General features: G+C 42.6%; 1 protein-coding gene across 3 annotated transcripts in view; it reads left to right on the top strand.

The window, feature by feature from the left end:
* Positions 1-23,983, top strand: part of wdr91 (WD repeat domain 91) — a 43,690-nt gene that overhangs the window by 2,014 nt on the left and 17,693 nt on the right. For 2 of the 3 annotated variants that reach the window (XM_052030425.1, XM_052030424.1), the window contains exons 2-10: positions 5,677-5,856; positions 7,241-7,448; positions 10,801-10,883; positions 11,524-11,630; positions 14,353-14,527; positions 14,621-14,809; positions 16,568-16,758; positions 18,275-18,425; positions 23,423-23,517. In XM_052030425.1, coding sequence (XP_051886385.1) covers positions 5,677-5,856; positions 7,241-7,448; positions 10,801-10,883; positions 11,524-11,630; positions 14,353-14,527; positions 14,621-14,809; positions 16,568-16,758; positions 18,275-18,425; positions 23,423-23,517 — 1,379 coding nt within the window. The remainder of the gene's footprint in view (positions 1-5,676; positions 5,857-7,240; positions 7,449-10,800; positions 10,884-11,523; positions 11,631-14,352; positions 14,528-14,620; positions 14,810-16,567; positions 16,759-18,274; positions 18,426-23,422; positions 23,518-23,983) is intronic. The other variant, XM_052030426.1, reaches the window with a different exon arrangement.

Below are 23,983 nucleotides of genomic sequence, written 5' to 3'. Positions count from 1 at the left end.
AGTTTTGTAAACTGTGTTTGTTGCTCGCAATATAGTTTGCTTTATGTTGCAGAGATGAAATATTTATTGGGTAATGGCCTTGCGGAGCCCCACCGTTCAGTCTGCAAGCTCGACCCTAACTTGGCAGTTGCCTGTCTCCTCATTTCTCCATCTCATTTCATTGGAGCAGTGTAACAGAGAACAACGTCTCTCTGTCCTCAGCCTCATACAATGAAACTCAACCTTGGCTCCGGAATCAGAATTTGGAAATTGCAGATTTATCTTCTGCATCTCTCCTCCTTTAGGCTTTTGTTCCTTTATTATGACTTCCGTTTGTTCTCTCCCCCTTCTCCATCTCAAGGCTTGCTTTTTTCCTGCCTGTTGCTAGGTCTGATGAAAAGTCATCAATTTGAAATGTTAGCTCTGTTTATCTCTTAATCAATACTGTCTGATGTGCTGGTTATTTCCAATATTTTCTGTTTTTCTTAATGTCAGAGCTACCAGAGAATAACGGCGCTTCCCCCACTTACAAAGCTTTGGGCCACCCTGGGTAGAGAAGTGTGCAGAGCTTAAGGGCAAGGCATTCTTCTCAAAGGAGAGAGCAGCACTAGGGCAAGTGTGGCACAGATCCACCAGAATGATATGAGGGTTAGATTGTAGGATAAATTGCGTAAATTTGCCTCTTTATTTGAGTGTAGAGGATTAAGGCATCATGGAGTGTTTAAGATGTTTTCATGGATTTGAAATGGCAAAAAGGTTCTTCTGCAGGGAGAATTTGAACTAAGAAGACATAGTCTTAGCATTTTCAAACAGATTAGTTCCAATTCTGAGTGTTTCCAGTTTTTTCTGTAACTCATTCTGTTCAGGAATGAATTTGGGAAACTTTCCCATTTTTTTTAAAAGACTTAAGATCAACACACTTTTGTTGTGCAAGGGTATGAAGGAATATGGCAGTTGAGTTGAAGTGTCCATCAGTCATAACCCTGCACATCTTCCGAATGTTCATCCAGTTCTGGTTTAACGTGATGAAGTCCCGTCTGTGATGAAGAAGTGTTGCACATTTTAAAAAGTCTCCCGTGAAAAGCTTTCTTTTAAATTACCTTTTTGTTCATGTGATATTTCAGTCTGGGCCTTGCTTTAGCAATACACCAATCATAAAAATACACTTCCATTGCAGAAAGCTATTGCCTAGTTAGGTGTTTTGCATGAATAATCCAAATTGTAGCCCACTCTTTGACTCTGCTCAGAGCCCTGTAACTGTCCCTGAAGCATAGAAATTTACAGCCCAGGAAGAGAGCAGGAGGTCCATCAAATTACAACAGTCAGTGGATGTTAAGTAGAGAAACAAGAGACTGCAGGTGCTGGAATCTGGAGCAACAAGCAACCCGCTGGAGGAACTCAGCTGGTTGAGCAGCATCTGTGGAGGGAAAGGAATTGTCAACATTTTGGCTCAAAACCCTGCATCAGGTCCCTGCATCCGAACCGTCTACAGTTCTTTTCCTGCCACAGATGTTGCTCGACCCGCTGAGTTCCCCCAGCAGATTGTTTGTTGCTGAATGGACATTAAGTACTATTTTGAAAAGGGTTATCCATTTGTGCATTCTCTTAGGGATTGCAAGGCAACAGTTCACTTGTCTTCACTGTTTACGTCAAATATGTTACTTCATATTCTTCTTAGGCAGTCTGTGCATTCAAGATGACTTCCTCTCCAGTTCTATGCACGTTTAGGTAGCTGAGAAGGTGAATATTATTGGTATTGGTTTATTATTGTCATTTGTACTGAGGTACAGTGAAAAGCTTGTCTTATAAACCGATTGTACAGGTCAATTCATTACACAGTGCCAGTTACATTGAGTTAGTACAGAGTGCATTGATGTAGTACAGGTAAACACAATATTAGACCCACAGACTCTACTACTGGTGGGCCAGGAGATGCTTGACAGGGCACATGGTAATAGAGTAATTAGTGTACTCCTTCTGCCATTATCGCTGGACTTCCACATGCTCCTGACAGAGGCACGCTGAGTTTTTGGAGCTATCTCGGATCTCCTCCATTTTGAGTGGTCGTGGGTCAGGGATTCCCACAAGCCTGCGAGGAGGATGTTGCCATTTTTTCCCCAAAGAAGTTGTGGAGAATACTCTTGAATTGCTTTCTCTGCCTTCCGGGTAATGTTTTGGTGTGATGGAGCTCCGAATGCCTGTTTGGTGTCAGGCATGCGAATGATCTGGTCCATCCATTGGAGCTGTGTGTAATTAGAGCCTCACTGCAATGGACATTAGCCTGTAGGAGGATGCTGATATTAGTTTTCATGGACAACATTGGCAGTACCTCTCCAGTGCTTTGTGGAGCCTTCTGTAGGTAATCCATGTGTCCAGAGCATGCAGGTGGACAGGGCTCACCACTCCCTCTCCAGTGCTTTATGGTGCCTACTGTAAGCAGTCCATGCGTCTGAGTGTGCAGGAGAACAGAGATTACTGCTGCCCAGCCAGCCATGAGCTTTTGCCATGTCTGGAGACAAGTGCTCTGTCCCAGGCATGTTGTAATGCAATGTGTGGAAATGGGCACAGTCACAGCGAGTTTGTATGTAGTTTGGGGCACTGGGTTCATTGCCAGTCATGCTGTGTAGTCTGGGGATGCCAGCTTCGTCCCAGGTGTGTGGTATGGTCTGGGCACATGGGGTCAGTGCCAGTCGTATTATATAGTCTGGCTGCGTGGTCTAGGGACACGGTCTTAGTCTCAGGTGTGTTTTACAGTGTATGGCAGATACTGATCTGTTATTGCTTTGGTGCCTCTCTTGATAGAGGAAGACTGTTGTACCGTCATTCTTGGCATTTCTTGCAACTTGTACCTGGCCCTGTGAGAATTAGTCTCTGGGCTGGTAGCAGAAGGTGTTGCAGAACACAGTGGAGGCACAAATTTGAATTGACTGCTTACGTTGCAAAGTGTCGAGTTCTATCGGCTGCTTTCCTGCTGCCTGAGTGTTACATAGAACATTACAGCACAGTACAGGCCCTTCGGCCCATGATGTTGTGCTGACATTTTATCCTGCTCTATCTATCTAACCCTTCCCTCCCACATAGCCACATGAATGATAGAGAAATGGAGGGCTATCTAAGAGTCTCCTAAATGTCCCTAATGTATCTGCCCCCACAACCTCTGCCGGCAGCGCATTCCACGCACCCACCACTCTGTGTTTTTAAAAAAACCTTGCTTCTGACATCCCCCTTGTACCTTCCTCCAGTCACCTTAAAATTATGCCCCCTCGTGTTAGCCATTTTCACCCTGGGGAAAAATGTCATGATGTTTCAGGTAACTAATCATGCACCTGTTACCTTTTTGTTGAAGGATAATGTAATATATGTTGAAATTGTCTTTTTCTTAATACCTACTTTATTTAAAGGAAATCATAAACTGCTTTACTGTCAACAAAGCATCTGTACCTTTGAAGCATGTAGTCTTTTGTAATCTAGGAAATGCAGGTATCAATCTGCAGACAGCAAGCTCCCTCAATGTGATGTCAACCAAATAATCTTTCAATCTGGTGAAGGGATGAACATTGGCCAGTGCATCTTGGATAGCTGTCAGGTTATTTTCAGATAGTGTCATGGGATCCTTTGCGTTCATCTGTGAGGGTAGTTTTTGCATTGTCGCACTCTCACTACTACACTGGAAAATCACCCTGGATTACTGAACACTCCAGGGTGAAATTGGAATTCAGTCTTCTCAGGTGTGCTTGATGCCCATTGAGTTAGAGCTGACATTGTGTGAAAGCATAGTGTACAAAGATTCCTTGTGCTCTGACAATACAAACCTCAGTTGCAAAGGAGCTGTGAAAAAGACGTAATCTTCAAGTCTTTCCACGGAGAGAGTGGTTATCTAGAATGAACTGCCTGAGGAGGTGGTGGAGGCAGATACAGTTAGAATGTTTAAGAGACATTTGGATGGATACTTGGATAGGAAAAACCTCAGGGGATATGGCTGAAATGTGGGCAAATGGGATTTCTGTAGATAGGCGTCATGGTTGGCATGGGTGAGGTGGGGCAAAAGGGCCTCATTTCTGTGCTGTACGATGCGATGATTCTGTGCATACAGATGGGTGAAATGAACAGACAAGACAGTGACAGATGAAGTGTAACGTTGAAATGTGTAAGGTTATTTACTTTGGTGGGAAGAGTAGAAAAATACTTTTAAACAATGAAACTGATAAATGAAAATCAAAAAACTGCCAATGTTCGTTATCTGCATTTTAAAAAAATTCTGGAAACAGCAGGTCAGACGGCTTCTATGGAATGACAGTCAACATTTCAAGTCAAAGACCATTTGAACAGTAAATGTTGCTGCTGTTGGCAAACGTTGGCTTGTAGAGGAATCTTGCTCTGCTGATTCGTGAAATGTAGGAAGTTAACCTTCCAGTACAGTAAGCGATTGGTAAAGCAAATGGCATGTTGTCCATCATTGCAGTAGGGTTGGGATACAAGTGTATGGAAGTCTTATTGCAGTTGTACAGGGCATCAGTGAGATCCCACTTGGAATGTGTTGTTCAGTTTTAGTCTCCTTGCATATGAAAGGGACAGCTTGCCTTGGAAGTGGTGATGTGCAGATTCATAATTGGGTTCCTAGGGTGATGAAGTTTTCCCACACGAGAACTGCTGGGATTTATCCGTAGATTCAATTATAAAAGAATGATCTCTTTGCGATAGATAAGATTCAAAGTGTGATTAACAAGCTGAATGCTAAGAGCTCTCTTCAGGCTGATGAATCTATAATTAGAGGGCAGACAGAGCATGGGGTTAGCAATGTACAATTGAGATGTAGAAACAGTAAACAACTTCTTTGGGCAAAGAATTGTAAATCTTTCGAATGTGATTTAATGACTGAATATCCACAGCCTTTTAGGTATGTTCAAGAATAAGACTGACAGATTATTGGATACTAAGGGGATTGGGAAATGGGGGTCAGGCAGGTATGGGGGTGCAGAGGAGATTTACCAGGGTGCTGCCTGGATTGGAGAGCATGTCTTATGAAGATAGGTTGAGTGAGCTTGGGCTTTTCTCTTTGGAGAGGAGGAGGATGAGAGGTGACTTGATAAGAGGTGTACAAGATAAGCGGCCTAGATCGAGTGGACAGACTGAAGCTTTTTCCCGGGGCGACAATGGCTAAGACGAGGGGACATAATTCTAAGGTGATTGGAGGAAAGTACAAGACGGACGTCAGGGGTAAGTTTTTTTTTACACAGAGTGGTGGGTGTGTGGAACGCACTGCCTGCCAAGGTTGTGGAGGCAGATACATTAGGGACATTTAAGAGACTCTTAGGTAGATATATGAATGATAGAGAAATGGGGAGGGGGGCAATGTGGAAGGGAAGGGTTAGGTAGGTCTTAGAGCAGGATAAAATGTCAGCACAACATTGTGGGCTGAAGGGCCTGTACTGTGCTGTAGTGTTCTATGTATATGGATGAGATACAGGATCAGTCATGATGTTGAATGACTGAGTAAACTCAGCAGGCTGTATGGCTTACTTCTTTGTCTTAAATTCTGTCTTTATATTCCTGCAAGGTGAATGACTGATGTCAACCATAGATACTGCTTTTGTCATTTGAGATTTAAAATGTTCAGAGTGCATCAGTAAGAATACATCAGTGCAAATAAAATCAAATGTAGAGATTATGCTAAAAGTCATCTGTTTTATTTTTTAGGTAGATAAAATTGTAGAGCATTTGCAGCATTTGGTTCAGGGATATGATCTCAATGGATTGCGTGAGTACTGGAACTACCTTGATCGTCGCCTGTTCAGAAGGCTGGAAGATGCATATCGACACACTGTTAACAAGCTGAGAACCAGCCTGTACCGTTACTACCTGGTACATACTGTTCAGGTAACTGCTCACCTGTCTTGATAATAGCTGTGATTCATGTTGTTGATATATGTGATTACTGACCTGTACCATCACAGTGTAATCTATAGTGTCCAGATATTTGGCCCTTACTTTACGTGTACTGGGAATGTTTGATAAGACAGGGTAGAAGAAAATTCACTCTCTATGTATTCTTGATCAACAGGTGCCTGTTACTGAGATAGGAAAGGAAGGGAGATTGATTTACAGTTTTGCCAGCTCTGATAATCATTCAGAGGAGAGTGCTGGTGGTGAGCCACTGCTTTTGCTATGCTGCTGTCTGCGGAATTGAGGAACATGCATTTCCTCTTCTGGAAAACCCCCACGGTCCTGGTCTGGAGCTCATTTTACTGATCACTCCCTGTCCTAGACTTATTTCCCTGGATGCACCATCCCTCTAGTACCCACACAGACTTTCTCCCAAATGTCTTGTGAATTATGATCGGGAATTTTTTCATATTGGTATTGGTTTATTATTGTCACTTGTACTGAGATACAGTGAAAAACTTGTCTTGCATAATGATTGTACAGGTCAATTCAATACACAGTGCAGTTACATTGAGTTAGTACAGAGTGCATTGATGTAGTGCAGGTAAAAACAATAACTGTACGGAGTAAAGTATCACAGTTTCATAGAGAGTGCAGTGTAAAAAGATGCAAGGTCTTGTTAGTCCGGAGGACTTTGAATGTTGCAGAGGTCATTAATTTGCACATCTGATGAATCCAGCCAGTCTGTGCCACATTATTTTACTGTCACAAGTATATGAAGAATAGTGGTTTTGAATTTATGATGCATGTGCCTTGGGTATTTGGTAGCTGGCTGGTAATAGGGGGTTGTCACCCTATCCCAAAGCTGGTTTTGATGATCACCACCCACCACCTGCCATGCCACCCCACCCATCTGTCCTGAGGCTGGCCCAAGTGATCACTCACTTCTGCTGGAGTTGACTGTAAAGGGTTATCCCATCCTGCACCTCAAGAGCTGGCTCCAGGAGTCACAATTGCAGACCGATCCCCAGAGCTGGGACATCCCAATCTCTGATGTCTGATGATCTCGTTGGCACAGGGGCAGACCAGTGTGTTTGCCCCTCTATAGACTAGAATTGATTCTGAGATACCCCACTTGCCTACCCTCCTGCCTTTGAGCACGTCTCCTATAGGTTTCGTAGACAATCAGTGCTGGTTACTTTGGCCAAACTGTAAACAACAACACTATCTTGTCTTTGTACCATGTAAGGTAGTTCCAAGATAGCGGGGGGGTTCTATTTTAACGGTGGCTATGTCTTAACAATACTTTTGATGGGAGCATAAACTCAAGCTGGGGACTGAGGCAAAGTAATTCTTTTTTTTCCTCTTTTTATTGCAGTCCAATAGGATTGATAAAACCCAGGAATTCTTCCAGAAACTGTCCCTGGAATTGCAGAACCAGCCAGAATGGAAGGAGTGGTTCATTCTTCCCTTTATTCCAAATCCAGAGCAGAACCAGGTGTTTGCCACCTATTTCTCCAAGCAGTGGGCAGAGACGTTCCTGGTGTCACTGCACAACTTCCTAAGTGTGCTGTTTCAGTGCATGCATATCCTTTTGTCATTGCAAATGAGAGCCCAATTTTTTTCTACTTGTCAATCATTTAGGGTGGGAGCCACAGTAGCCAGCAGCAGACTGAAGTCCAGGCAACTTAACGTATAGGTGACTCCTGCGTTACAGCCGTTCAGATGATGGAAATTCATCCTTGTAGAATTCACAAATTGCCTCGCAAAAATTTGTGATGTGGAATAAAATTCACGCTCTCTGAATTTATGTTGAGTAAAATAAATACGGATTTTATTTTTTTCAACTTGAGTTTCTGATGGATGCACAGATGATGTGGCTTTGAGTTATGGAAAATCACAATGTGCCCAATTTTCTAGGAACGCAATTCCTCCCCTGGTAACGCAAGGGTTCCCTGTAACAACTTCTTAGCTGCTGTCAGTTTCACCCTTGTCACTTCTGTACTGCCTTTGATCAATCACAGCATGTTACAAATCTTCCCCACCTATCAAGCTGTCAATTCTTGGACCTTTCCAGGCTCTCTCCTACCAATGAATATTTGACAAAACAAGTGAAGTGTTATCACCGAATTCTTAATTACTATAAACCAAGATCATCACTCAAGCATTTACAGGACCAAACTTCTTTATTTCTCTGCAGAGATAGAGAACTCCGTTGTTACCCTGACTTACTGTTGGCTACAGCTGGTCAGAGTCCAAGGGAGTCTGTCTGTACTTTGATTAGCTAACAGATTTATACAGTTCGAGCACATGAGAGATGGGGATGTTCACATTCCGTGGCTATTGGTGATGTCTATGGCAGTTGCTCCTTAATTTCTACTACTTGTTATCCTTGGCTACAAGGACATCTGCAACCACTTGCTGACAAGTTCTCACCAAACAAGGATTTGTTATTCATTCTTTTACACATCCTGTGTGTCCATACCTTTACTTCTGTACACCATCTTTTTCAGTACTTTTTAAGCTTTCTGTGGCTCTAGCCCTGAATTCTTAGCCCTTTGAGCTCTTTATTTTACAAAAAATCTCATCAAAAGATTGGAGAATTTCCTCTGATTTTTATTTTCCCTCCCTTTTATCCCTTTTTCCTTTTCTTCCAAAGGTCGTGTAGTTACAGGTGGGTTGGAAAGAATGTATATTGTAAAGCATTAGTATTAGTTTGTAGTGGGCAGGCTGATGGACCAGAGGTTCTGCCCATCGTTCTTTTTTCTGTAAATGCTGACTGAACTGTGGTTCTAGGTGGAGAGCGCTTGAGCTCACTGAGGGTATGAATCAGAGACACATGCACCACACACACCTTCAGCAGCAACTGCAGCACTTGGTTTGTTTTCCTCCCCTCTGCTGCTCTGGTTCTTGGCTTAGACTGAGATGTGTTCTTGCTGTGGATCTGCTAACTCAGAGGTGTTGGATCTTCTGAACTATTATACTATAGACTAAAATCCTATTTTTGAATGGGCAGTGGTCTCTGCTCTTGTACAAGCTAGTAAAGATACAACCTTATGAAAACAGATTGAGTGAACTCTGCCTTTTCTCCGTGGAGTGACAGAGGATGAGAGGTGACCTGATAGAGGTGTATAAGATGATGAGAGGCATTGATCGTGTGGATAGTCAGAGGCTTTTTCCCAGGGCTGAAATAGTTGCCACAGGAGGACACAGGTTTAAGGTGCTGGGGCATAGGTATAGAGGAGATGTCAGGGGTAAGTTTTTTCACTCAGAGTGGTGACTGCATGGAATGGGCTGCCGGCAACGGTGGTGGAGGTGGATACGATAGGGTCTTTTAAGAGACTTCTGGATATGTACATGGAGCTTAGAAAAATAGAGGGCTATGGGTAAGCCTAGTAATCCCTAAGGTAGGGACATGTTCAACACAGCTTTGTGGGCTGAAGGGCCTGAGTTCTGCTGTAGGTTTTCTATGTTTCTCATGGAAAGTTTCTTTTAAGGGAGAATGAACCACTGTGTGGAATCAGATTTTCTTGCCCAAAGGCCTTATATTATAGGTGAATGATTTGAAAGTAACAGAATTTAAAGGATTCAGATGAAAATTTTCAAAACTGCAAAAAACATATCGACATAACCCTTCCTTAGTGACTTTGGAGCAATGTGATTAAACAAAATTTAACCTGAGTGAAGTTGGTATGAGGGCAGATAACCTGAAGCTTGGTAAGAGTCTGTTCAAAAAAAAAAGTAGTAAAATTTAAGTCGGGTTTAGAGAGGGAATGGCTTGTTTAGTGAAGGTGCCGGACCCAGTGGTGGACTGATAAAATCAGGGACGTAGAAGAAAGCAGAATTGGAGAGCAGGAAGCATAAATTGTTTCCATTCCAAGATTTTAGATAAAGTGAGAATGTTGCTGATATCCTAACTATAATCTTCCAACACTTACTTGATTTTGAAAATCATTCCTTTACGTTAGAAAATTATGCGTTCCACTCCAGTGTTAAGATGAGAGAAGGAAATAAGGGAATTAAGCTCAAAGTCGAGTTTATGGTCATATGCACAAGTATGTATATGCACGGGTGCAATGAAAAGCTTGCCTGCAGTAGCATCACACGCACAGCATTAAAGACAACATCCTCAAGAAAAACATAAATTAAACAAATTATACAAGAAAGAACACAATTAGAATGAAAAAACAAAGTCCATTGCAGTGCAAAGTGGTCATAGTGTTGCTGTACTGAGGTAGTGATTAGGGTTGTTCAGGTTGGTTGAAGAACTGAATGGTTGAAGGGAATTAGCTGTTCTTGAACCTGATAGTTTGGGACATCAAGCTTCTGTACCTCCTGCCTGATAGTAGCTACAAGAAGATGGCATGACCCAGATGGTGGGGATCTTTGATAGGTATTGCCTTCTTGAGGCAGCGCCTTGTGTAGATACTTTTGATAGTTGGGAAGGATGTGCCCATGATGTATTGGGCTGAATCCACTACTCTCTGCAGCTTCTTGCATTCCTGAACATTCAAATTGCCGTACCAGACCATGATGCAACCAGTCAGGATACTTTCAGCAGTACAGTGGCAAAAATGAGTGGTAATTGGTCAAGTAAAGCCAGAAAAGTGCATCAAGGTGAGGTAAAAGTGCAGATAACGGAATCATTATGTGATATTATTGAACTCTGTGGCCTCTGGAATGCTGTGATGTGCCTAGTCAGAGATGTGCTGGTCTGAGTTTTTACTGAGCTTGATCAGGACTAGGAAGCTGAGGTCAGAGTGGTAGTGGGGCGGCCTTATTGTGGTACTGTTCCAGTGTGACACTTGGGGAGAGACAGAGGTGATTCGTAAAGATATAAAAATGCCAACCAAATCTATAATTGAGATTCCACTTAAATCTTAAACATTAAAGTGAGAATTGACACATTTGATTTTTTTTTACTTTAACTTCCTTCACCTGTTCCTGTGTTGCTGAACTTTGAGGAAGAGGTGCAGAGACGCTGCCAACTGCAGGAAGAAAATGAAGCCTTGTGGCAGAAGGTAGTGCTTTATTCTACGGGGGGCTGGAGAGTGAGGGATGGACAGTTTTTTTAATCTGGAGTTGGGAGGTGCTGAGCACCGATGTGGATAAATGCTTGCAGTGCTTTGGGGATGAGGCTGCAGTCCCAGTGATGCCAAGTCTGTCGTGCAGACTGCAGCTGCCCATCCTGGGCTGATGCCAGACGGGTTTAGTGGGTTATGATGTGGGTGTGAGAGCCGGATGAATGAGAATGGGTGATTGGGGACTGGTTTGCCGAGGGCACGAAAGCCAAGCCCAAGTGCAAGAATCACACATTTCTCTCTCCATTGTTGTCAGCTATCTCATTTGGTGCATAACTCAGCCCATACTTTAAAAGCAAGAAATGCTACTGTACAGAATAGTAAACACAACAGTTGCCCTGTAGTCTACATGCTCCTAGAACTCTTGGGCTTGCTTTTCAAGCTGTTTGCACCTTACTGACCATTATGGATATGTTTAATTCTCAGCACGTGGGTCTTACTGGGGATTTTGACCTGTCATTTATTGCATGACTAAGGTACAAAAGAGGTGGACAATAAATGCCAGTGAAGTCTACACCCTGAAAAATGGATAAATTTTAAAAATGCATTAGTTTACTGATTGTTTCATGTTGTGTCCCAGTTATTTGCTATGCAAGCAGAAGCAAAAATGAAGAAAGAGGAAGAGGTGGTTCATCATAAGTTACCCTATTATGTGCAGAATATGGACCGGTTGGGAGATTCTGAATTGTGAGTATTATAACTAAACGACAGTGATATTTGTTTCAATAAACCATACTTTTCTCCACATGTTGGTCTAGGACTGATCATTATAAAGGATTGAATCGGTTCCTCGTCGGGGGCGGGGGAGGGGGCGGCAGCTTGCTCTGTGTACTGTGTTACAAAGTAATACAGCACAGAAACAGGCCCTTCGGCCTAACTCATCCATACTGATCAAGGTCCCCACCTAAGCTTGTTCCATTTGGCCCATGTTCCTCTAATCCCTTCCTATCCATGTACTTAACTAAATGTCTTTTAAATGTCGTTATTGTACCTGCCTCAACTGCATTCTCTGGCAGCTTGTTCCATAAACAAGCATGTTGCTCTGGCTATGTGTTTATCACCATCATATTTTTAGGTTTAAGTATGAAACCAGTGCTAATACAAACATGCTTCCTAATTCTTCAATGATCATTTGTCCATCATGTATAGTGATGGTAGATACACTAGTACATAAGGTATAAAAATTTACATTTTTCAATTTTTGTTCTTAACAATTCTTCGATGAAGGTGTATATTCCTTCAGTGATAATGTGGAGATGTTGGAAAGGGTGCAGAGGAGATTTACTAGGATGCTGCCTGGATTAGGGAGTATGGATTATGAGGGGAGACTAAGGGAGTTAGGGCTTTACTCTTTGGAGAGAAGGAGGATGAGGGGAGACATGATAGAGGTGTACAAAATATTAAGAGGAATAGATAGTGGACAGCCAGCGCCTCTCTCCCAGGGCACCAATGCTCAATACAAGAGGACATGGCTTTAAGGTAATGGGTGGGAAGTTCAAAGGAGATGTCAGAGGGAGGTTTTTCACCCAGAGAGTGGTTGGTGAATGGAATGCGCTGCCTGGGGTGGTGGTGGAGGCTGATACGTTGGTCAAGTTCAAGAGATTGTTAGATAAGCATATGGAGGAATTTAAGATAGAGGGATATGTGGGAGGAAAGGGTTAGATGGTCTTAGGAGTGGTTTGAAGGTCAGCACAACATGGTGGGCCAAAGGGCCTGCATTGTGCTGTATTGTTCTATGGTTCTATAATGGTCCATGTACATTTTCCTTCGTCTTGTGTACGTTTATACGTGATGGGTGGCACAGTGGCATAGTTACTGCCCACAGCTCCAGTGACCTGGATTCAATCCTGTGCTGTCTGTGTGGAGTTTGTATGTTCTCCCTGTGACCTCGAGTTCCCTCTGGGTGCTCCGGTTTCTTACCCCTCCCCTCCCCCCCCCCCCCAATCCCAAAGCCATACAGGTTGGCGAGATCAATTGGCTGTTATAAATTGCTCCAGTATAGATGGTAATTGGTAAATCAGTTTATTGTTGTCACATGTACTGAGGAACAGTGAAAAGCTTTGTTTCACATGCCATCAATACATGTTATTACATCAGTGCATTGAGGTAGTACAAAGGAAAAGCAATAACAGAATGCAGAATAAAGTGTTACAGTTACCACTTTAAAGCTGCAGTCTCTTCCTCCTTTCAGTAAGATCTCACGTACATCGAAACACACAGTGAAATGCATCTTTCGTGTAGAGTGTTCTGGGGGGCAGCCTGCAAGTGTTGCCACGCTTCCAGTGCCAACATAGCATGCCCACAACTTCCTAACCCATACATCTTTGGAATGTGGGAGGAAACCGGAGCACCCAGAGGAAACCCACGCAGACATGGGGAGAACGTACAAACTCCTTGCAGACAGCAGCCGGAATTGAACCCGGGTCGTTCGCGCTGTAATAGTGTTATGCTAACCACTACACCACTGTGCCTGCCCAGTTCATGGTCACCAGCTTGGAGATGCCAGGGATTGAACCCGGGGCCTCATACACACGAAGCATAGTGCAGGTGGACAATAAGGTGCAAGGTCACAATGAGGTAGATTGTGAGGTCAAGAGTCCATCTTATCATACAAGGGGACCGTTCAATAGTCTTATAACAGTGGGATAGAGCCTGGTGTTACATGCTTTCAGGCTTTTGTATCTTCTGCCTGATGAGAATGGGGGGGGGAGAGAGAATGTCCAGGGTGGGTGGGACTTTGATTATGTAGGCTGCTTTACTGAGGCAGTGGGAAGTGTAGACAGAGTCCGTGGAGGGGAAGCTGGTTTTCGTGGTGGGATGGGAATGTGGAGAGCAGAGATTACAGGGAAGATTAGTGGAGAAATGGGATTGCTTTGGAGCTGGCATGGACTCGGTGAGTGAATTGCTCCCTTCTACGTTGTAAGGAAATATGGAAATTGATGTAGTGGGCTTTGGAAGGCTATTTGGTTGCAGTAGGTTTCATAGGAGTAGCTGCCCCAGTTTTCCAGTTAGTGTTAATTGATAGTATATGTGAGTGGAACCCCTAGAAACTTTTACCCCTTAATACAGAACCATAGACATGCATTTACTGGAGCTCTGAAACCTGCCAATTTGGCCTAGGTTGGGAATCATACCTGCGCTCATTTGGACCATCAACCCATGCATGCTATTTCTCCCCCAACTCTTTCTACCTTGCTCCTGCAGCATCAGTGTTTTCTACTGATATCCTCTGGCCTTTTTGGTAATGTCTTTTCACCATTCATAACACTTTTGGTTACACGTTGAGATCTGATGGAATGTGGTCTATTGTGCTCATGCTCAATCCTTGTTGTGAGCTGGCTCACAACTCAGTAACTGTGGTCTGCCATCTTCTATCAGCTTGGGTTATGATTTTGATGTTAATTTGCAGAGATTTGATGTCGAGTCAAAGGACCTCCTCTCCAATGCCCTCTCAGACTAAAGCTGGCTCATTTTTGTCAATGTTACTGCCGCAAAGCAAGAAACCCCCTGTGAAGGGTTCAGTGCCTCTGCAGCAATCTCAGTCACCTGTATCCACTGGGAAAAAAGATGGTATCAATAACCAGGTATTTGTAGTTGTTATTTCACTGTTCTCTCTTCCGATTATTGGCACTGCTTTAGGAAGCTGGCTAAGGTTTTTCTTTGTTCATGATATTCAGGCTGCCAAGAGTAAAGATGGCTCAGCTGCCAGAGATGGGAAAATGTTATCAAGCACGACTACTGACCTCGGCACTGTCCAACAGCGTCAAAAGAGGGTCCAGGATCTTGAGAGGGACCCAAGTATAGTGCAGCAACGACAGAGAAAAGTGCTAGATTATGGGAAAGAACGGAAGGAGCTCCTGTCCAAGGTAATGGCCAGATTGATCAGCACATGGCACTCTGGATGCCTGAATGTAATCTATAATAATACTCATTGCAAATTAGCTCATCAAATTGAGCTCTGGTGACATGGCATTTGTATAGTATACTCAGCTGCTGAGAACTGTGGGGAGAGGTTGGACACACTTGGATTGTTTTCTCTCGAGTGTCAGAGACTGAGGGGAGACCTGATAGAAGTTTATAAAATTGTGAGTGGCATAGATAGTATCTTTCTCTCAGGATAGAGATGTCAAATATTAGAGGACATAGCCTTAATGTGAGAAGTGGAAGGTTTAAAGATGTGCAGGACAAGGTTTTTTTGTACACAGGGCGGTAGGTGCCTGGAATGTGCTGCCGGGGCAGGAGGTGGACACAGATATGATAGCAATGTTTTAAAAGTGATTTAGATCGACACATGAGCAGGCAGGGAATGGAGGGATATAGACTTGTGCTTGCTATTCCTGACATTCTTAACCCACACTTAACTCATAATTTGTCCGATTATCCTTGGTGTGTCTGACTCTCAGATTAATGCATGCCTTCAGGTAATTCGATTTCCCAGGCTCAATAACATTCCATTTCTAATGGTACGTATGCCAATTCTACCCTTTGTGTAGGAACATTCCAGTTGTAGGGGTCATATGAAGCCCTGATAATTTATTCATATTTATTTCTGTATCACTCATTAAGATCTTTCTCTAATATGTTTAAAAACAAATCCTTAAATTGTCCTGCGTTCCTGTGGCATCAGCAGTGAAGACTAAAGATGTGGATTTAAAATGCCACCATCCTTTACTAAAGCCCATAACATTAGATTAGATATCTTTATTAGTCACATGTACATCGAAGCACACAGTGAAATGCATCTTTTGCGTAGAGTGTTCTGGGGGCAGCCCGCAAGTGTCACCACGCTTCCGGTGCCAACATAGCACGCCCACAGCTTCCTAACCTGTATGTCTGGCGTGGCGACACTTGTGGGCTGCCCCCAGAAGCTATGCAAAAGATGCATTTCACTGTGTGTTTCGAGGTACACGTGACTAATAAATAAATCTTATCTTATGGTGCAAGATCTTTTCAGAAAAATGTTGCTGTTGCATTCTGATACATTGGACCACATCGTTGCCAGCTCGCCATTCTCAGGCTGGCTTGACAGGCTTCCTGAACAGAAAGGAAGATGCACTCAACAACATCGGCCCCTAAGAATCCCACCATCCAAAAAGGTTTGGATAAGAGTTGCTCCGTTTTCTATTGATTTATAGATTTTCTTATCTAGTGACTAATTTAAGGTGATTAACTTATTGGCCAGTTATGTAAAATAGTGCAATTTGTAGTTTCCTTTTTTGCTCTGACATACTACAGTAAATGCTGAAAGGGTTGACTCCTGTGATATTCCATTCTAGTGACATCGAGTTTTTGCTATCTCTTCTAAGCCTAGATTGAGAGAAACTGAATGCTGTTCATTGCGGAATGCATTAAAGTCAGGCCTGATTCTGCCTTGTAAATACTATTTGCTTGGGCAGCCCTATGTCATTGCATCTGCTGCTCCAGCTGAAATGGGCTACCCCATTCGAAGATGAAATGAAATCTAGGATCCTCTGTTCTAGGCTGTTGTTGTCCCTGTTGTAGAGTTCCATCAGGATTTTTTGGATGGTTTAAGGGTTATCTTAATAAAATAACTGTATAAATTTTACCGATATTTGATCGCAGAAGGTACAATTTCACTGTATATATACTTTTGCTGCATGTAGGGCGTGGAGAAAAAGCCCGAGGGCAGTAGTGCAGAGATCGACGTTCCTAGTAGTCCTGAATTGCCCATAGATCAACTGGATTCCCCTTCAAAACTGGACAAGTGCAGCCTGGATGGAGGGAGCGAGCAGCCTTTCATTGTCTTGAGTCAGGAGGAATATGCAGAGCATCACTCTTCAATCATGCACTGCAGGTGAGCGGCTCGGGGTACATTATGAAGAGTTATTTCTGCCTTGTGCCTTTTAGTAGCTTGGATGTTAATTCCCTCATAAATGACACTGTGTTTCTGTGGTACATTTGAAAACAATTTACAGGAATGTGTGTTTCTGTGGTACATTTGAAAACAATTTACAGGAATGTGATGGCTTTAATTTATTTGGAGGGCAGACCTCAATAATTGTACTGTATTCTGGAATCTCGCTCGTGATGGGTCTCAGCAACACTTTTAGTGGAAATGTATTTCAAGGGTTGCCTCTGCTTCTAGGAGTATTGCTCACTTGTGTTTTGAATCTAGTGTATGGGGTGGGCACCAGAATCTAAATAACATGAGGAGACTGGTGTGAATCAAATTAACTTGCAGTGCACTAAGTAAAAGCACCTTTCCTTTGCCTGTGCTGCAGGCTCCATTGCTGGTGATGAATACTGTATAAAGTTTAGTCATCTGCAGGCTGTCTTTGACAGGCCTTGATGTAGGAAAACCTTGCTTACCTGCAAGGAAAGCTAGCTGATCAGTTTTAAAGGCATCCATTACATCAACTTATTTCAATAAATATAAAAAACAAAGTGCGGATGCAATTGCAAATCTGAAATGAAACAACAAGATGCTGAAAACACTCAAATCAAGCAGCATCTGTGGAAAAGGAAATGGTTAATGTTTTGGGTTGAAGACCCTTGAGCAGAGCTTGCTTCAACAGTTAGTTATCTAAACTTTGTTACACAACTGTTTCCTTTTCAGTTACTCTTATCTAGCACTTAAATATGAAGGGTTTGGAAATGTGTGCTAGGAGGTAGTGACGTTGGTGCCCTTGGGTGACCAACTTCAGGTAAGGAGGGTTTAAAATGTTTGTGGAGAGGAGATGCATTGTGGGGGTGGGTGGGAGGGAAGGAGATGTAACATCAGTCTGCTTCGGTCTCCGAAGATATCATGCTAGTTTTGAAAATACTTTCTTTCTCAATCTTTTTGTTAGTTTTCAAATTAATACGGATTAATATATAACATCAATGTTTGTACATGTAATACAAAGGAATCAGGAGAACAATCATGGCATGGATAATCATAAAAAACAAAGTATAAAAAAAATCTGTAGATCCAACGATCTCAGTGAATGAATATAATAGAAAAGAAAGGAAAGAAAAAGATTTATTATATAAATATAAAAGAAAAAAAATCCCCAAAACAATAAGAAAAATTATAAACAATATATCAAACCAAACTAAGCTAAACAAAAAAAAAATTTCAAAAAAAAACAAACAAAAGAAAAACTGGACTAAAATTTCTCAGTAGAAACAGAACAATATTATGTTGTCAACTCCATTCCTCTAAGTTGAAAGGTTATTACAAGGGGATCTATATCATGTGAAAGTATTGAATAAATGGACTCCAAACTTCCTCAAATTTAAGCGAAGGATCAACAGTACCACTCCTAATTTTTTCCAAGATGATATAGTTTGGGCTAGTTTTGAAAATACTACTTTTGTGATTGGTTTAGGGTGGATTGCTCTGGTAGGAGAGTTGCCAGTCTGGATGTGGATGGAGTCGTTAAAGTGTGGACATTCAACCCCACCATGCAGACGAAGGCCACCATAATGTCCAAGTCGCAGCTACTCTCCCTGGAGTGGGCCACAAAACCAGACCGATTGGTGAGGAATAATCTGTGCAATCTGCCATGCTTCTTACAGGCACAATGTATTTCAGAGGCATCACCGGAATGAACTGGGAGGAGCCATTTGTGAGTGGTAGCACTCTGAAGGGTGGAGTGGTAAACGGGCATTACTGCAGAGTGGTGGAGTAACAAGGCAGGACAGTAAAGGGAGGAAGTCATGGAGACAGTGAGGTACAGGACGGAAACAGGCTCTTTGGCTCACTGAGCCCACACTGACCGTCAACCACCCATTTACACTCATCCTACATTAATACCGATTTTTATTCTCCTAGTTTCTTCCACAAACCCACACACTCGGGGCAAATAACTGTTCAATTAACCTACCAACTTGCATGTCTTTGGGGATGTGGGAAGAAAGTCAAGCCACTTCAACCTTGCCTTTGATCCTTGATTCCTTTCAAGGTTAGGATGTCCCTTATCCTGTGCCTACAATAACTGGGTTCAATAACTTGATCCTTTTCCTCCCTTGTTGACATGGTGGATGGATTTCTGTCTGTAAGTTGTTTGACTGGTCTGTAGCGTACAGGTTGGACGTCCCTAATCAGGAACAGGTTTACTTATCGCTCTGTACTCGTGTCCTGGGTGTAGCACTACACGGGTTCCCTTTTTTAACTGCCACTGCCTACTGATGGGCTGTCACTGTTTAAATTCCATGGGAGTATTGAATCCAGTGTTTCAAACATTAGAAAAAAGCCCACAAAAACGTAATTTGTGAATAAAGCCTGGTTTTAAAAAGTCTTGTCTGTTTCAATAGGTACTTGAAGCAAAATAATCACAAAGATTCTGAAAATCTGGTGATATTTTTCACCTTTTTAATTGTTTTGTGATATTGGAAGTATTCCGCTGCTAAGGCAGGGTCTCTAGAAAGAATCCGAGTTAATGTTTCAGGTCGGAGATGTCTCGCTGTACCTAGAGGTGTGTCTGGTTTATTGAACTAATCCAGATGGAGGAGAGGAAAGAGCAAAGGGGAAGTTTAATGAATGAAAAGATGGCTGGCTGGACAGGCTGACAGATCTCTTGTCATCTAGTGTAGTGGGTTCCAAGGAAGTGCAAAAGGGTGGAGCAGAATCGTTATCTGCCATGTTGCTTCATTCATCAGGCCAAATTGATAGTCTAAATTTGCATCTTGCTATTTGTAGTATGTGAAGGATTTTGCTCTGTTGATATTTGAGCTGCCGTTTGTGCTTTGGGCAAATCACCTGACTGCTCTTCAGTGGTCTGGTTTTGCTTGAAGGCTTGCTTCTTGCACTGGGGATTGTACAAAGTGAAGTGGTACCATTTGTCCTGGAAAGAAGCCTGGCTTAAACCAACATGTAGGTAATCAGTGAGCAACTGAAGAGAGAAACTGAATGTGTGCTTGGATAGATGGTGCAGGATGGTAACTTTAGCTTCCTGGATCATTGGGATGGGTTCTGGGTGAGCAGGTCCCTTTTAAATGCTACGTGGGCCAAGCCAACCTTTTGAAAGTCCTGACTGTGTCTGTTTCCACCTCTTTGACACACAGTGCATTCCAGATTATAACCACACATGATATGAAATAAGTTTTCCCTCACCACACTGCAGACATATCCGTGCACCCCTCTTTTGCCATTCTCCAGTCTTCTCGCCTCTCCTGTATCCAGGGAGGTTTGAACAACTGCATCGAATCTTTCTGCAATTTCCATCTGTGCTTCTCTCAGTAACTTCGGCTGCGTCACATCCGGACTATGTGACATTTATTTTAAGCAAATCCCGCCTTTCAGAAAACATCACTTTATCACTTTCAACCAATCCATTAGCTCTAGCATCTTTGCTTCCACTCTGATTTTGGCAGCATCCTCTTCTGTGGTAAAGACTGGTCTGAAATACTCATTGTGCCAGCCTTGTTCTCCGTCACTGCGCACAGATCACCATCTTGGTGCTTAATTGGTCCAATCCATCTTCTAACTACTTGCGTGTCTATGGAAGACCTTTAGGTTCCCTTTTCATGTTAATTTTCATTCTTTCTCTATACCTATCTACTTATTCTTTTCAGCTCCCCTCTGAGCTTGCAATACTTATTTCATCGTCACCTGTCTCCTTTGTCTCCCAGTGAGCTCTGTTTTTATCCGACCTCTTCCTGACATCAGTAATAGAAAACATCGAACAGTTCTCAGAAATGTACAAGTCTAACACAAACTGGAAAGGCTGGTTATTGTCACGTACTGAGATACAGTTTTGCATTCCATCCAAACAGATCATGCCATATAATTACATCGAGGTAGTAAAATGAAAACAGTGCAGAATATAGTGTTACAGTTAGAAAAATTGCAGTGCAGGTAGACAAAGTGCAAGGGCCACTAGGAGACAGATTGGGAGTTCGTGGGTTTATCCTTTAGTGTATGAAATTGTTGAATTCAGTATTGAGATCAGAGGGTTGTAACCACTCAAATCGGGTGATGTTGTTCTTCAAGCTTTGGGCTTTGTTGGAACAGTGTAGAGGCCAAAGATGGGTCAGAGTGTAATGGAGGTAACTGGAAGCTCAGGGTCACCCTTGCAGACTGAATGGAGACGTTCTGAAATCTGAACTTGTTTTCTCTAATGTAAAGAAGACTACATTGTAAACACAAAATGTATATATTAGACTTGGGGGGAGGGAGGACAAAGAGTCTCTGGTTCACTTGGAAAGAGTATTTTGGTCCCTGATGGTGGAAAGAGAAGAGGTAAAAGGGCAGACGTTGCAGCTTCGTTGGTTGCATGGATTGTGCGTTGAGAGTGGATGTTGGTGGGGCTGGAAGAATGAAGCAGGAGAATTGTCCCTTTGGAATTCTGGAGGGGAGGAGGAAGGAGGGAAGATGTGTCTGGTGATGGTATCACATTGAAGGAGATTTAATTTAAGTGCATAACATTGGAGAGGTCTGGATAGTGGGAAAAGGAAGGACCTATTTTGCTTGGTGGAGATATTAATAACAATGGGGCATAGATTTAGGATTGAAGGATTAGAAAGGAGTTAAAGGGGGGAGAAAATACACCCCTAGAGTCGTGAAAAAGAGTACAGGTAGAAATGCTCATCACATTTTCAAGGTAGCCAGATGAGCATTTGAAGAGCTCTAACAGATAAGGCCACAGACAGCTGGGAAGTAGGGTGCATCTAAACAGCTCCTTGGACATCATGGATATGGTGATCTCAGTGACTGCCTTTGAGCTGTAAATGTTATTACAGAGACGGAAGGTTGCAGGTACAAAATGAGACGTTTTTCAAAAAAGAATAATGTATCTGTTCTTGGTTTTGGGGTGTCACTGATGTGGTCATCATTTCTTGCCCGTCCCTGGCTACTGTAATCAGAGGAAGATCTCTCACTGGCCACACTTGGGAAGGAACTCTGCGCCCTTGCCTCAAGCACATTTATGAAGCTGGAGTTAACAACTGGAGAGCTCTGAGGATGTCTCTTTATTTATTCATAACCTCTGCTTCTCTTCCACACTGAGCTTCTAACAAGCATTCTATGTATTTGGAGAGTGCCTGTTACCACTTCCATAACAGCTGCTTCAGACCTTGCACTGTTTTTGTTAGAAAATCTCAGCTATAACTTTTCTACTTCATCTCTGATCTCATGGTCAGCCTCACATTCTTCATGCTATGAGCTCAAAGTCAAAATGCTGCCATCCTGTTGAGACAAACCTGTAACCCATCACCCTGTATACACTGTATCTGACTTTTTGCTCAATCTGCAGAATCTTTATCCACATTCGACAACTGAGTCTTCAGCTATCTGGGTTCCAAGCATTGCAGAATTCCCTCCATAAACCTCCATTACTCTTCTCTCTTGATTCCTTTAAGATTCTCTCTTTTTGCCAAACCTTGTTCAGATTTTTTTCAGCGCATGTATTTACTTGTTTGCACCTCTGCAGTACTTTTGTTTTTGCCGAAGTTTACTATTTTCCCTCTGATTTTATAATACATTGAAAACTGAATACATTCATCAATTGCCGCAGGATTTCAATATCCCCTCTTTGTAGCTGGTTTCTCATTTTCCAGCTATCGCCAACTCATTTTGCCTGCAATGTGAACCCTCCTGGTTTCTTTCATCTGGAATCTTTTACATGGCCATAGGTTGTCAGCTGCTCTGGTTCTCTAGGAGTCAGTTGTATGCATTTCTGCATTATGGTCCTTAGTGATGGATGATCTCCACAAGCATGCAACAGCTGCACCTGAATAGTGTTAGATATTCCTCAAATTCCTCCCCTAGTCCTCCCTCCCCTGGCCCTCTCCCTCCCCTCACTCTGCCAAAATAAAAGGAACCTTGATCTGCCTTTGGCCAGAATTTGCTAAATTAATGTTTAGTGATTTATTGTTGAAATATATTTTACACAAAGTGCAAGCCATGCCTCCTGAAGCTAAGTCACCAGTTCACTGCAATCCAAGGTCTCTTCCTGGAGACTCGGTTTAGTTGTCTGGCTTTGAGACTGGTCTTCACTGTTGGGTAGTGACTGAATGAACGCACGTATGCATGAGCAGGCCACTCTGCGACTTGAACCCATTTTGCTGTTCACTAAGATCACGATTGACCTGATTGTGCCCTCTGAACTCCCACGTACTTCCTCTTCGCTTATCGTATCTATGTACCTCAGCCTCAAAAATAAAAAAGACTCTGCTTTCACCGCCCTTTGTGGAAGAGAATTCCAATGAGTTGTGATCCTGTGTGTGTGTGTGAGAGAGAGAGAAAAAGTTGCCTCATCTCTGTCTTAATTAGGAGGCCCTTATTTTTAAATAGTGGTCCCTAGCTCTAGATTCTTCATGGTGGGGGGGGGGGGAACATCCTCTCCACATCCACAAGGCCAATGGCAGTTTTGTGTTGTTAGATTTCTACCAACTTTAGAGATCATTTGTTGCATTTTATCTACACAGAGTAGAATTGAGAATAAGGTGTATAATATCTACTGTAAAGGAACACCTTGTCTTCCTCAATATGCGAGACGGTACATGTTGTAAATGGCTGCATATTTCTCCTGCAGCTGTTGCTTGGCAGCGGAGTTGGGACAGTCCGACTTTATGACACTGATGCCAAGAAGAATCTGTATGAGCTAACAATTGATGAATCGTACCCCAGGTAGGTTTTGGAGTTAGTTTGCATGAAAATTACATGAAGTGGATTTGCAAGGTTGCAGTTTTAAAATGGATCTGATCAATTGCTTGTCAAATCAAATACTCCTTGCATGTTGAAGTTATAATAGAGAAATAGCTCATTTTGCTTGCACTGCTTATCTTCTGCAAGAGCAGTTGATCTAATCTTTTACCTGTTTATATAATCGTTTTCTGATCTCACCTCAACAATCTGACTCCCTCCCCACTCCCTGTTGTAATTCCTGTTCATTTGTTCTAAACTTATTTAATTGTGTGCCTCTTCCCCTTGACCAATACCCCTCATTACTGAAAATGGTCATTTTCTGACAACCACATCCCTAATCACATTGTGCAGAATAAAACCTTTCCCTCAAGTGTCCTATTTGGTTCTTTCGCCAACCACCTTCGTTTTATGTCCTCTGGTTCTTGACCCTGCTGCCAGTGGGAAATTT

The sequence above is a fragment of the Pristis pectinata genome, chromosome 15 (genome assembly GCF_009764475.1).
Source record: "Pristis pectinata isolate sPriPec2 chromosome 15, sPriPec2.1.pri, whole genome shotgun sequence".
In the NCBI taxonomy this organism is placed as follows: Eukaryota; Metazoa; Chordata; class Chondrichthyes; order Rhinopristiformes; family Pristidae; genus Pristis; species Pristis pectinata.
This window is presented reverse-complemented; position numbering and strand designations above follow the sequence as displayed.